This window comes from Dermochelys coriacea, chromosome 2 (assembly GCF_009764565.3).
Source record: "Dermochelys coriacea isolate rDerCor1 chromosome 2, rDerCor1.pri.v4, whole genome shotgun sequence".
Classification (NCBI taxonomy): domain Eukaryota; kingdom Metazoa; phylum Chordata; order Testudines; family Dermochelyidae; genus Dermochelys; species Dermochelys coriacea.
This window is the reverse complement of record NC_050069.1, coordinates 225,168,322-225,182,742: the sequence shown is the minus strand read 5'-3', so window position 1 is coordinate 225,182,742 and position 14,421 is coordinate 225,168,322. Positions and strand designations below refer to the sequence as shown.

The 14,421-nt window shown below is 40.0% G+C and overlaps 1 protein-coding gene across 4 annotated transcripts in view; it reads right to left on the bottom strand.

Annotated features, from left to right (window-relative positions):
* CDK6 (cyclin dependent kinase 6) overlaps positions 1-14,421 on the bottom strand; it is a 194,248-nt gene that overhangs the window by 104,051 nt on the left and 75,776 nt on the right. For all 4 annotated transcript variants that reach the window (XM_038388470.2, XM_038388471.2, XM_043509306.1 and 1 more), the window contains exon 4: positions 1,116-1,283. In XM_038388470.2, coding sequence (XP_038244398.1) covers positions 1,116-1,283 — 168 coding nt within the window. The remainder of the gene's footprint in view (positions 1-1,115; positions 1,284-14,421) is intronic.

Below are 14,421 nucleotides of genomic sequence, written 5' to 3'. Positions count from 1 at the left end.
GGACAACAATAGCAATGGATTACTTTTTATCAACGAGATGAATTTATAAAATAAAATATGTAAATGTAATGTATATTACTTTCAGTTTCTTTCCTTAGCAATCCTACCTTTCCTGTCCTAAGTATAAGTGACACTGTTCTAGTATATATGGCACTCAGGACAGCAAAGGGAAACAAGAGAGCTAACAAGCAGAACACAAAACCAAACTAATACTGTTGTGAGAAACTACTAACAATACTTAACAGGTAGCACATTTACTCTTCAATGCATTTATAATCACTCACTAATTATCACAACTGAGAAGTATGGGAGTAAGAAGTATAATCCACATTTACACATATGAAAAAATGGCAAGATTAAGTATGGGATTTTCAAAAGTACCAATGTGATTTAGGAGCAAGACAATAGAACTTGTTCTCTTAAATAACTTCATCACTTTTGAAAATCATACCATAATCAGACGGCACAAGACTATATACAGAAAGAGTCAGTATAACAACTGGAATTAGAACTTGGGAGCTCCCGGCACACTATCCTATGCTTAAACAACCAGTCCATGCCTCAGCCCCACTAATCAGTCATTATGCAATCTTGCCCATATGCTCAGGGTTCAGCTGATCGCCATATTTGGGGTCGGGAAGGATTTTCCTCCAGGGCAGATTGGAAGAGATCCTAGGGGTATTTCGCCTTCCTCTGTAGCACGGGGCACGGGTCACTTACTGGAGGATCCTCTGCACCTTGAAGTTTTTAAACCATGATTTGAGGACTTCAATAGCTCAGACATAGGTGAGAGGTTTATTGCGGGAGTGGGTGGGTGAGATTCTGTGTCCTGCATGTGCAGGAGGTCGGACTAGATGATCATAATAGTCCCTTCTGGCCTTAATATCTATGAATCTATTAATCTAATTCAGAACCAGTCATCAGTAATAGATTACTTTTACAGAATAACCAAAGCAACTACTCAGTCCTAATTGGAAAGCTATTTTTCTTCACACACATGTGCTCTAAAATGGAGAGGCTTTAAAAGCACAGTTATAACTCTCAAGATCCATTGACTATAGTAATATATGGAACAGAGCATATTAGTGAAGGTAAAATAACATTCTGAAACTTACCACTGAGGTAAGAGCCATCTGAAAACTATAGATTCGTGCAAGGCCAAAGTCAGCTAATTTTATCTGCCCACTGCTTGTCACGAGGATATTTTGTGGTTTCAGATCACGGTGCACCACTCGGTGTGAATGTAGAAAATCCAGCCCTCGCAACAGCTGAAGCATCATGTCCTAAACACAAACAATAAATAGTAATCAACACAAGCTGACAAATAAACTAAGTTTCACATCTGCAAAATGAAGTTAAATAACTATTGACTTGAATACGTGCACAAGAGACAAAAGTGCCCATTAGACAGGATGTTGCTAGAGTCAGCTGATTTGAACAGGAGTACTTACCAAGGTAATTATCATTTCTAGTTGAATTATTTGAACAAATTATTTGATGTTGATAAACAGAAGTGTGAAGATCGATCAATACATGTTGAAGAAATTATAGATAAAAATTCTGTATTGTAGCAAAAGCATGCCCATAAACCCCCAAAACAACTTCAAGAGCAAATTATCTAGAGCAGAGGCTGGCAAAGCAGCTGTTCTGCACTCAGTTTCAAGTCACCTAGTACATAACTGAAGGAGAAGGATTCCGATCAAATAAATATGTGCCTGGTCCTGCCTCATAAAGTCAATGGGAGCCTTAGCATGGACTTCACTGGGAACAGGACTGGGCTCTATATGAGAATATTAAATCTTAGCTAATTGGCACTGTCAAAATTGTAGTTTTAAATTCAATCGACTGTATAAAACTTACAAAATATGTCAGGGTTTATCTTTTGCTCTATGTTTGTATAGTGCCTGGCACAATGGGATCCTGGTCCATGACTAAGGCTTCTATGCACTACGGCAGGGTTAGTCAACTATTTTTTTTGTCAAGGTCCAAATTTCTTGGTCTCAAAATCTAGTCAAGGTCCAGACTCCAAAGAAAATAATAAAAAATAACAACAATAATGATAATAATTAGTAAATAAAGATTTCAGGGCCTGTTCAAAAGCGTCTGGTGGTCTGGATTTTGGCTGCGGTCCGTCTATTGACTACCCCTGCATTACAGTAACACAAATAATAAGGTTTCACTTTTTTGCTTTCCATATAACATAGTTATAGTGACACAATATTTTATAACATTTTCAGTGTTAAAAAGAAACTTTTCTATTGGTGTTCATTAGGCATTGTTTTACAACAGTCACAATAACACAAAAGCAAGGAATCAACCAACAAATACTTCTCAAAACACAAACACTAGAAATCCAAGAATTTAAAAATTCAAGGGAAAAATCAACAACAACAAAAATCACATCTGAAAACTGTGTACCTAGCATTGCTACAGGTAATTTCTAAGGTCACTAATAAGTAAAAGGAATAAAAGAAAAATTTCTCTCTCAGTTTTTTCAGGTTCTTTATTTTGTGCATTTGACAGCAGTTTGTGTAGTCAGTTTCACTGTCTTAGTGGTCCTATATGCCCTTCCCCAGGCTATGCACAAGGGTATTTACCAGAGACATTAGCAACAAAACTGAAACTGAAGAAGTAGATGGGAGGAATGTACAGAGACAAAGGGGAAGAGAGGTGAGCTGAGCATGCTTCGTGTTGTTGCTCTGGGGTCCACCCAAAAGACTCTTCTAAACATCATCGGGGAGCAAACTCCACACTCCCCGACATTTAAAACAAAGGATACAAAACTTCAGCGCATACTGCTGAAAGGTAGTACTGTCAGAAAATTACAATGATGATACCATCCCCAATTACCACGTCTCCACCAACAGTCATAAGAAAATAGAATAATCTGGCTAGAAACCCCACAAGGGACAAAACCACACTCTTGACCATTATACTGATGACTTCAGGAAAAAAAATTGACTGTGAAATGCTTAACAAACATCATATCCACCACAATCTCTCCACATCAAAAGAACTACTACACAGTCCCTGAAATCCAACTACCAAATAGTGATCAAAACAGCAGACAAAGAGCCACCATCATAGTCCTCAACTCTGATGACTACGTTAACGAGGCCAAGTGACAGCTCTCCGATATCAGCTACTATATAGAACTCAAAGACACCACCACCACCACATTTTATCTAGGAATTTAAGGATATCATCAAATCTTTCCCCAAACAACTCCAAGAGAAACTCTACAACCTCATCCCACATGAACTCCTCAGGGATCTTCTACATGCTTCCCAAGGTGCACACACAAGGAAACCCAGGCAGACCTATCGTATCCGGCCACAGCACTCTTATTGGAGGAGTATTGGGACTCACAGAAACCATCCTCCAACCACTCGCCACACAAAGGGCCAGCTTCGGCGAGGATACAATTGACTTCCTCCAGAAACTCCACAACATTAATAGCCTCCCTCAGAACACCATCCTTGCCACCATGAATGTCCCAGTCCTGTACATCAACATCTCTCACAATGATGGCATTGCTGCCTGTCTCAAATATTGACAAGATAATAACAACCCAGAGATATCCACCTCAAACACAGTCAAATTCCTCCATTTCATCCTCACCCATAACAATTTTACATTCAACAAAACTTTGTCCAAACCACAGGAACAGCCATGAGTACCAAGATGGCTCCCCAATATGCCAACCTCTTCATAGACCATCCTGAAGAAGAATTTCTGAACAAATGCACCATGAAACCAATGATATACCTGAGATATATCAATGATATTTTCATCCTCTGGACAGACAGCCTAAATTCCCTTCCAGATTTCCACCACAACTTCAACCACCACCCCTGTCCATTAAACTCTCTCTAGAACACTCTCACACTAGCATCTGCTTCCTGGACACCACAATCACCTTCAACAACAGAACCCTACAGACAACTATGTACAAGAAACCCAGAGGATCACCACATCTAGCTTCACAGATCCAGTACCACTCTAAACACACCCAGAAATCTGTTATCTACAGCGAGGCATTTAGATACCACAGAATATGCTCAGAGGAGAAAGTTAAAAATCTTAACACACTTAAAACCATCTTCACCAAACAAGGACACTCCACCAAAGAAGTAGATCGCATAATGGAATGGGACACGAAAATACACCAAGAAAACCTGCTTCAATACAGAAATAAAACCCCCAACAAGCACAGACTTCTAGTTGTCACCTACTCCCCATACTGGAACCCACAGGAAGTATCATAGAATCATAGAGTATCAGGGTTGGAAGGGACCTGAGGAGGTCATCTAATCCAACCCCTGCTCAAAGCAGGACCAATCCCCAACTAACTCATCCCAGCCAGGGCTTTGTCAAGCCTGACATTAAAAACATTTAAGGAAGGAGATTCCACCATCTCCCTAGGTAACGCATTCCAGTGTTTCACCACCCTCCTAGTGAAAAAGTTTTTCCTAATACCCAACCTAAACCTCCCCCACTGCAACTTGACACCATTACTCCTCATTCTGTAATCTGGTACCACTGAGAACAGTCTATATCCATCCTCTTTGAAACCCCCTTTCAGGTATCAAATCCCCCCTCACTCTTCTCTTCTGCAGACTAAATAATCCTAGTTCCCTCAGCCTCTCCTCATAAGTCATATGCCCCAGCCCCCTAATCATTTTTGTTGCCCTCACTGGACTCTTTCCAATTTTTCCACATCCTTCTTGTAGTGTGGGGCCCAAAACTGGACACAGTACTCCAGATGTGGCCTCACCAATGCCGAATAGAGGGGAATGATCACGTCCCTCGATCTGCTGGCAATGCTCCTACTTATACAGCCCAAAATGCTGTTAGCCTTCTTGGCAACAAGGGCACACTGTTGACTCATATCCAGCTTCTCATCCACTGTAACCCCAGGTCCTTTTCTGCAGAACTGCTGTCTAGCCGCTCGGTCCCTATTCAGTAGCAGTGCATGGGATTCTTCTGTCCTAAGTGCAGGACCCTGCACTTGTCCTTGTTGAACATCATCGCATTTCTTTTGGCCCAATCCTCTAATTTGTCTAAATCCCTCTGTATCCTATCCCTACCTTCCAGCATATCCTCCCAGTTTAGTGTCATCTGCAAATTTGCTGAGGGTGCAAGCCACGCCATCCTCCAGATCGTTAATGAAGATATTGAACAAAACTGGCCCCAGGACCGACCGTTGGGGCACTCTGCTTGATACCGGCTGCAACTAGACATGGAGCCATTGATCACTACCCGTTAAGCCCGATGATCTAGCCAGCTTTCTAATCACCTTAAAGTCCATTCATCCAGCCCATACTTCTTTAACTTGCTGGCAAGAATACTGTGGGAGACCATAACAAAAGCTTTGCTAAAGTCCAGGAATAACACATCCACTGTTTCCCCCTCATCCACAGAGTCAGTTATCTTGTCATAGAAGGCAATTAGGTTAGTCAGGCATGACTTGCCCTTGGTGAATCTATGTTGATTGTTCCCAATCACTTTCCTCTCCTGTAAGTGCTTCAAAATTGATTCCTTGAGGATCTGCTCCATGATTTTTCCAGGGACTGAGGGGAGGCTGACTGGCCTGTAGTTCCCTAGATCCTCCTTCTTCCCTTTTTTAAAGATGGGCACTATATTAGCCTTTTTCCAGTCATCCGGGACCTCCCCCGATTGCCATGAATTTTCAAAGATAATGTTCAATGGCTCTGTAATCACATCAGCCAACTCCTTTAGCCCCTCGGATGCAGTGCATCCGACCCCATGGACTTGTGCTCATCCAACTTTTCTAAATAGTCCTGAACCACTTCTTTCTCCACAGAGGGCTGGTCAGCTCCTCCCATACTGTGCTGCCAAGTGCAGTAGTCTGGGAGCTGACTTTGTTTGTGAAGACAGAGGCAAAAAAAGCATTGAGTACATTAGTTTTTTCCATATCCTGTCACTAGGTTGCCTCCTTCATTCAGTAAGGGGCCCACACTTTCCTTGACCTTCTTCTTGTTGCTAACATACCTGAAGAAACCCTTCTTGTTACTCTTAACATCCCTTGTTAGCTGCAACTCCAAGTGTGATTTGGCCTCCCTGATTTCGCTCCTGCAGGCCTGAGGAATATTTTTATACTCCTCCTTGGTCATTTATCCAATCTTCCGCTTGTATCAAACAATTACCACACATAATCGATGGGAACCTCATCCCGAAATAAATCATTCCTAAACCCCTTCTTCTGACCTTCAATACCCCCTGTCCCCACAACCTCTCCAAGCTCATCATCAGAAGCAAGCTCCCCACAGACCAGGACACACCAACTCAAGCAGCACCAGACCCTGCCAATACAACAGAGGCAAAACCTGTAAACACATCACTACTGCTACCATGATCAACATCCTCCTGCTACCCCCGCAACACACCTTTCAAAATCCACGGGTCCTATACATGTCTAGCACAATGTGTGGTGTACCTCATCCAGTGCACTAAATGCCCCAACAACTATGTGGGTTGTTGCACAATCACTATGCTCTCAAATGAATTCACAGAAAAAAATGATAACAGACAAAAATAACATACACCTGTGGGTGAACACTTTTCATTGAACAATCACTCTATATCTGACCTCTCAGTCCTCACCATCAAAGGAAACCTGAACAACACCTTCAAAGATGAATTTGGGATCTTAAATTCATAATTTTGCTAGACACCAAAAATCACGCACTGAATAGATACGCTTATTACAACAATCTATAACCCACTTAACCCAACCCCCAGCTTTTCCTCCCCCTTTTTCTCTATGACTGAAGAGGTGTTAAGAGGCCCTTCACCTTGAATAGTCCCTTGAAATGTGTTAACCACTTATGCTAAATAATCCGTTCCACCTTGTATTTAGTTGTGACACTCTGAAAAAGAGCTCTGTGTAAGCTTGAAAGCTTGTCTCTCTCACCAATAGAAGTTGGTCCAATACTAGATATTACCTCATCGACCTTATCTGTCTTACTTTTACATAGGTCTTTTGACCTTGAGAATGTAATTTGGAATTCATGGATTGATACATTTTAAGGCTCGATGGGGTCATTATGATAATTTAGTCTGACATCCTGCATACACAGTAATTGCCCATAATTTCTGTTTGACTTATAATAAATCTCTCATAAAAACATCAGCCTTGGTTTAAAGACTTAAAGTGATAGAGAATCTACCATGTCTTTAAGTAAGTTGTTTCAATAGTTAACTACCCTATGTTAAAAATTTGCACCTTATTTCCAGTCTTAATTAGTTTAACTTCACCTTCCAAACACTGAGTTTTGTTCTGTCTTTGTCTACTAGGTTCAAGAGCCCTTTGCTATCAGAAATCTCTTCCTTGTGTGGGTGCTGGTAGATAACGATCAAGTCACCTCTTAACCTTCTGTTAGAGAAACTAAAGAGACCGAGCTTCTTAACTCTCTCATTGTAAGGCATGTTTTTCAGACCTCAAATCATTCTTGTACCTCTTTTCCGAACCCTTCCAATTTTTCAACATCCTTTTGGAAGTATGGACACCAGAACTAGACACAGTATTCCAGTAATGGTCTCACTAATGCTGTATACAAGGGTAAAACCATCTCCTTACTTCTACTTGACATTCCACTACTTATATACCCAAAGATCCCATTCATCCGCTTAGCTACAGCAGGGGTGGGCAAACTACGGCCTACGGGCTGCATCTGGCCCGATAGCATTTTTAATCCGGTCAAGCTCCCACTGCAGAGCAGGGCTTGGGGCTGTTCTGTGCAGCTCCAAGAAGCAACAGCATGTCCCCCCTCTGGCTTCTATGCATAGGGGCAGCCAGAGCTCCACACGCTGCCCCCACCCCAAGCACCGCCCCCGCAGCTTCCATTGGCCAGGAACTGTGGCCAATGGGAGATGCAGGGGTGGCACCTGCGGATGGGGCAGCATGCAGGAGAGCTGCCTGGTCGCGCCTCTGCATAGGAGCTGGAGCGGGGACATGCTGTTGCTTCTGGGAGATGCTTGAGGTAAGTGCCACCCAGAGTCTGCACCCCTGAACTGCTCCAGCACCCCAACCCTCTGCCTCAGCCATGATCCCCCTCCTGCACTCCAACCTCAATTTCATGAGCATTCATGGCCCGCCATACAATTTTCATACCCAGATGTGGCCCTCAGGCCAAAAAGTTTGCCCACTCCTGAGTTACAGCATCACACAGGAAACTAATATCTTGGCTGATTATCTATCATTACTCCTAAGTCTTTTTTAGTGTCACTGCATTCCAGGATACTGTCTCCCATCTTGTAAGTAAGATCAACATTCTCTAGTAGGTACATAATCCTTTAGAATGGTTCAAATAAACCAATTTTTTTAAAAGGTTCATCTTCATTAAATTCTATAGCTTTTAGAGTAATTTCTATAGACATTTATTTCTGTCATCCATACTAAATTCTTTAGGAATTTTTCATAGTGGAAACTTCTAACATGAGGAAGCATGGACATGCTGCAAATAAGGTGAACAAAACATCCTTAACCTTACCCTTACTCCCTGCCAACTGTTATCTTGCACATGCATCACACCTTCCACGTAAAATGGAGACCTTTTGTTGAATGTGGTTTTGATTGAAGTTTTGAGTCTCTTACAATAAGATATCCAAAGGCTTGTCTATACAGAGGGATAAAGCACACTAACATTTGTGCATTAATTGGTCTGTGTAGACTGTTGTGCTGTTTGAAACAGTATTATGTTAACACGTGCTTCAGTGCACACCAGCAGGGTCTACACAGACCAATTAATATACAACACGTTAATGCGTTTTAGAAATCACACCCCCATAAAGTGCATTACCTCACCATGTTGCCAAGCTCTATGGTTACTGAATCGACTTCTGTTTGTGTAGTTTCTCTTTGTAGTTGAGGAATTGTAGAGACAATGTGTCTACGATTTTGTGCATACATATCTATACTATAATCAATAAGTTTTATATTCTGTCACTCTGTGTTTGTACAGCCTGATCCAAAGCCCAATGGCCTTTGGATCAATCTCCTAGGAGATAAGGTGCTGATCCAGCAAAGCACTAAAGCACATGGTTAACTTTAACCACATACAGAATTTTTTTGTCTAAGTTACCTAAATTTTATTCCAGTTTCATATTACCAGATATGATACATGTTGTGAATTTAGTGGATATGAGAAATGGTCTCTAGAGGGTCCTTCTTTCTGGCAGTTCTACATACCCCAGGTTTTTCCAGGTGTATAAACTAAATTACACAGTCACTGAGCATGTCAAAAATGATTTTTCAAACACTTATACATTTTTATTTTTGCATTCTTCCTTCAAACCCAACAAAGACAATTCTCCTCCGCAAGTATTAGTTATAGGTGATGTCTCCTGTTTCAAAGATCAGATGCTTTTCTTTCAGCCAGGACTAAAAAAGGAGGCATTAGAATGTTTTAAAATGGAAAGGGGAAATTTTTTCCACCTCCCACATAACTTAGAAATGGATACATTTCTTCAAATGACATCCCTCTGCAAAAAAATCACAAGGAAAATGTCAGTTAAAAGGGAATTTTTCCCCCTGAAGTTATAAGTGTCTAAAAATAGTGGGTAATTATTACAGTGTCAATGTCAAATGAGTTAAAGAAGGAAAAAACTATTATATACTTCAGTCCATCTTCTAACTAAAGCAGGATTTGTCCATACAGGATATTTTCTGGTGTTTTTTCCAGTTTAGTTTTTATTCTAAACCGCTCTTTGTTTATGCTATGCCTGTGCTCCTTGTTATTTGCAAACATATGAGTGAATGGGTTTTTATTTACACAGATCTTTGGGGAATAGATAATTTTATTAACTGAATTCATTTGTGAATAGAGGAATTTTGTGTCAATAAAGTAATATATGCTAATCAGTATTTGTTATTGTCCTTCTTCTAAAGTTTCAGCCATCCAGTCAGGGAGCAGAAACAATACCATGAGACATATGTCACCAGTTATACTGTATGAATAGTGAATCCTGAATAATCAGGTGACTGATGAACAGTTCATAATTTGACATTTGTTTGCATAAACTATTGATACAATAATTAGTAATAGCAAATAGATTTGTAAAAATCTAAGTTGATTAGCAAACAGAAAGAAATAAATTTGCAATGAATATTTTTCACAATTAATTGTTCTACCAGTTCTTACCTGGGAGACTATTCTATGGTCTACTAGATCTCACACAAAGCACATGAAAGTACATTCCTTGCAAGACATCCCTTGTCAACTTCAAAGAGTAATTTGTATCATGTTGTTTTACTTTTCCCCACAAAACTTTCCTGTGGCATCTGGCCATAGCTTAAATTCTATTACTGGTCAAACATTTTTCAAAAGATTGTTGAAAAGTGTTATAATCTCCACCTTGCCAGAGGCAGCAAGGAGATGCTTGTGTTGACAGATAACTTGGGAGAATGATTTATTAGGAGTAATAAACAATTATCTATTGAATTTATATAAATTCATCTTTCCTAGGATATTGTGTCTGTGTAAACACAGACTATAATAGTGTCTCTCGCTGCAGATTTGCAATTCCTACTACCATCAGATCATATTACAGAAGTTGTCATGATGGTTGCTAAAGTTAAGGTTGCATACCCATTTCCACTCTAACCTAACCTCCTGTTTTCAGAGGACCATAACTACCACATTTTTACCGTTCATGTTAGGTTTTATAGGTTTGGTCTCTATCCAAAGGTATTGTTTTTTGTTTGTTTGTTCTAAGATTCAGCAAAAATGATTGAGCCATTTTGGGGCAGAGTGAAAAATTATACTTTCACCATATAGAAATATGTAACTGTTTTAAATTTACAATCCTGTAGTGGAAACAGTGGGAGGCAGAAAGTTGAAATTTGCTATGGAAAAAATCCTTACTGAGGAGACTTTTTTTTGCATGTTCCACTGAAAAATCAGTGTTATTTAGACCAAACAATGACACTTTGAAAATGAACCCAATTCTTCCAATGTACAGTGCATTTTACAGATGATTTTTCTACTAAGTTCATAAAGCACCTATTTGGGCAACCTTTACTCAGGCAACTGATAGAAATTGTACTACTAGCCTGAGTAGGTATTCACCAGCAAGAATAAGGGTTGCATGTCATGTCCAAAGGGTGAAGAATATTTCTCAAATAATGATAACACATCATGAATTTTCCTATAATAGATAGAAATATCACTTTTATATGTGTAGCATCCTTTAGTACTACTCTGTGTATGCTAGAGCAGCTCATGGGTGAGTGAGTATTACAAATCCTCTCTTTGCAGTTTGGCTGAGGATATGAGTTGCTACTGCCCTCAGCTATGGAGCCTTGACTCTTTAGTTCAAGCTGTAGCTGTTCAGGCTTTTAGATATATTACTATTAGAAATCTTTTCTCCACGTAGGTACTTAAAGACCATGATAAATTCACCTCTTAGCCTTTTCTTTGCTAAACTACATAGATTGAGCTTCTTTCGTCCATCACTGTATAACAGTTTTTCCAGACCTCAAATCATTTTGTGGCCCTTTTCTGAACCCTTTCCAATTTGTCAACTTTTTTTTTTGAAATGTGGACACCTCAACTGGATACAGAAGTCCAGTGATGGTCTCTCTAATGCTGTATACAGGATAAAACAAACTCCCTACTTCTACTTGTTATTCCACTGCTCATACATCCAAGATTTACATAGCTCTCTTAGCCTCTCTATCACACGGGGAGCTTGGGTTCTTCTGGTTATCCACCATGATCCGTAAGTCCCTTTCAGAGTCACTGATATCCAAAACACAGTTCGCCATTCTGTAAGTGTGACAGGCGTCCTTTGTTTCTAGGTGTATGACCTTGGTTTTGGCTGCATTAAAATGCATTTTGTTCAAGTCCCTCCCAGGTTACCAAGCAACCCAGATTGCTTTGTAGCACTTACCTGTCTTCATTGTTATTTACCATTACCCCAAATATACAACAGAGAGAAGTAGTGAATGTTTTTTGTCATATACAGGCCTCCTAAATTTGTAGCCTCTGAACTGCACTGAAGAAAGACTGCATTGTGCATGAATGCACAACTAATCTAGCTTCCTAGTCAAGTGCCTCATCATCATTAATTAAATATAGCTGTGGTGCAGATTTACAAAAAAGTACATAGTACATGGCTGCTGACAATATTACATATCTTAGAGAGAAAAGAATTCATATATTAAAGGTTTAAGGGCTAGATTTTCCCATTTAGGCACAGGCCATAGTAAGAGGTGGCACAAAGCTGCACCACCTTGGGAAGACTGCTAGGTGGTAGAATACCTCCTGGGCCTCCCAGGTACATAGAGGCAGCATATATACCCACTGCTGCTTATTTTGTGGGGTGCAGGTTTCCCTTTCCACTGGCTGGTAGCTAGGAAAGTGAAGCCACATGTGATTCCTGTGAAACTAGAAGATACGATTTTATCTTCTGCATCTGAGTTCCTACCATCACTGGAAAGAGCAGCTTCCTGAAGCACATGGATAAGTTTGGTCCTATCACTGAAGGGCAACAGTAGAGGGACTCTCTCATATGCAGAGAGAGGCTAAAGCACAGTATTGTGACAAGAAGCTTTTCCATTGGCCCTGCTTACTTCTTTTGTTGCTTATGTGCTAAAACATGGTAAAATACTGTAATCCTTGGGAAACTAGCAATGCTTCTCCTCCCCGTATCTGGAGTATTCCATGTACCTGCACAGTAAGTCCATCTTACAAGGACTGGAATCCTTCATTTTTTTATACTGTAGAAATGGAATGCTCCTATTTTTAACATCAGGTGTTGGCATACTGGTGCTGAATGTGTCCCGTAGGAGTGTTTGCGTGAGAGAGAACCACAAGCGTAAACAAAGAAGAAGAGTTTTAGAAAGTGGTATGTAATGAGTCAGTAGGGTTAGAATTTGACAGATGAACTGATCCTGCTTCCCACTAAAATCAATGTCAAAACTGCCATTGATTTCAGTAAGAGCAGGAGTAGACCCGAAATGTACTACAGGGTAATGTAGGAACTCCAAAAGGTAAAACAAGAAACTACTTTCAAGTTCAATAGTGATTGTTAAATGTGCTGGAATGAATGCTGAAAGGTTTCACATTCTCTCAGCTCTATTATAAACAGAATAGTCACTGTTAGTCTCTAAGGTGCCACAAGTACTCCTTTTCTTTTAGCACTTCTAAGGTAACACTAACACACAGTCAACATTAATTAATGCCAAAAAAAACAATGGCATTCCTGAGGAATTACTTGAATAGCAAAATACTTCATCATGATGAATGTTATTACACTGAATCCCAAAGGAATTAGTAATGATTAGTAACTCCTATTAGCTTGGGGGGAGGGATAGCTCAGTGGTTTGAGCATTGGTCTGCTAAACCCCAGGGTCATGAGTTTAATCCCTGAGGGGGCCATTAAGGGATCTGGGGCAAAAATTGGGGATTGGTCCTGCTTTGAGCAGGGGGTTGGACTAGATAACCTTCTGACCCCGATATTCTATGAAGAACAGTACATTTATTTTTTTAATTTCCTCACACTGGCCTAGGAACCCATAGTTGGGGCTTCCCAGAACTCCCTGGTTGCACTGTCAGTCCTTCTGTGCACCATGCAAAGGGAGGAGGGAGCGTCTTTACTTCTTACCTCCCATAGCTTCATCCACTCCAATCCATTCCATTATTAAATAAGGCTCCAGTTTTACTCACTTTGGGTACTATTTTACTTCCGAGTCATCCTATTGATTTCAGTGTGGCTACTCCGAGGGCTACCTGAGATGATGACGGATGGCAAAATTGGGCATAGAATTTGCTGTGATAGTTCCATCTGTAATTATTCATCTGACTCCAAGAGCACACATGAACTTCATTATGTGTTCCATTAAAATGTAGTTAGCATTTGACCTACTGACCCATTGGTTTAGTTGAATACATCAGTTTTATCATATTAAATAAAACGTTTGTTTCTATAGAATACAAATGCTGTGCTTAAAAATAGCCAGGAGAGAAAAATACATAGAGATAGGCTAATAACATATCCAAATCAAAGATGGGGGAAGTTTACTCATTTTCAATGTTCTGAATGCCACATACATACCCCGATCCAGAGTGTGAATGATAACAATTAATTCAAATTTACACCTCATTTTAAATATGAAGTAAAAGTGCTTGAGTAATTCTGTTTGAGCTGTACACTCTATGAACACGATGAATCTTTTCATAGATTTTTGTTGAACTACATTTATTTAGTTTAGTGAATGTTATTTTGTAGTTTTTTATATATTCTGATAAGAGTTATATTTTGAATGTCTTTTAACAGGAAAAAAAATATGGCTGGAACAAGCTACTTTGGATTAGGAAACTGTAGGAATTAAAAAGGCTTTAGCAGTCACCTGAAAACGTCCTTTAAGGTGTGTATCTACTAGCACTGCTAAAG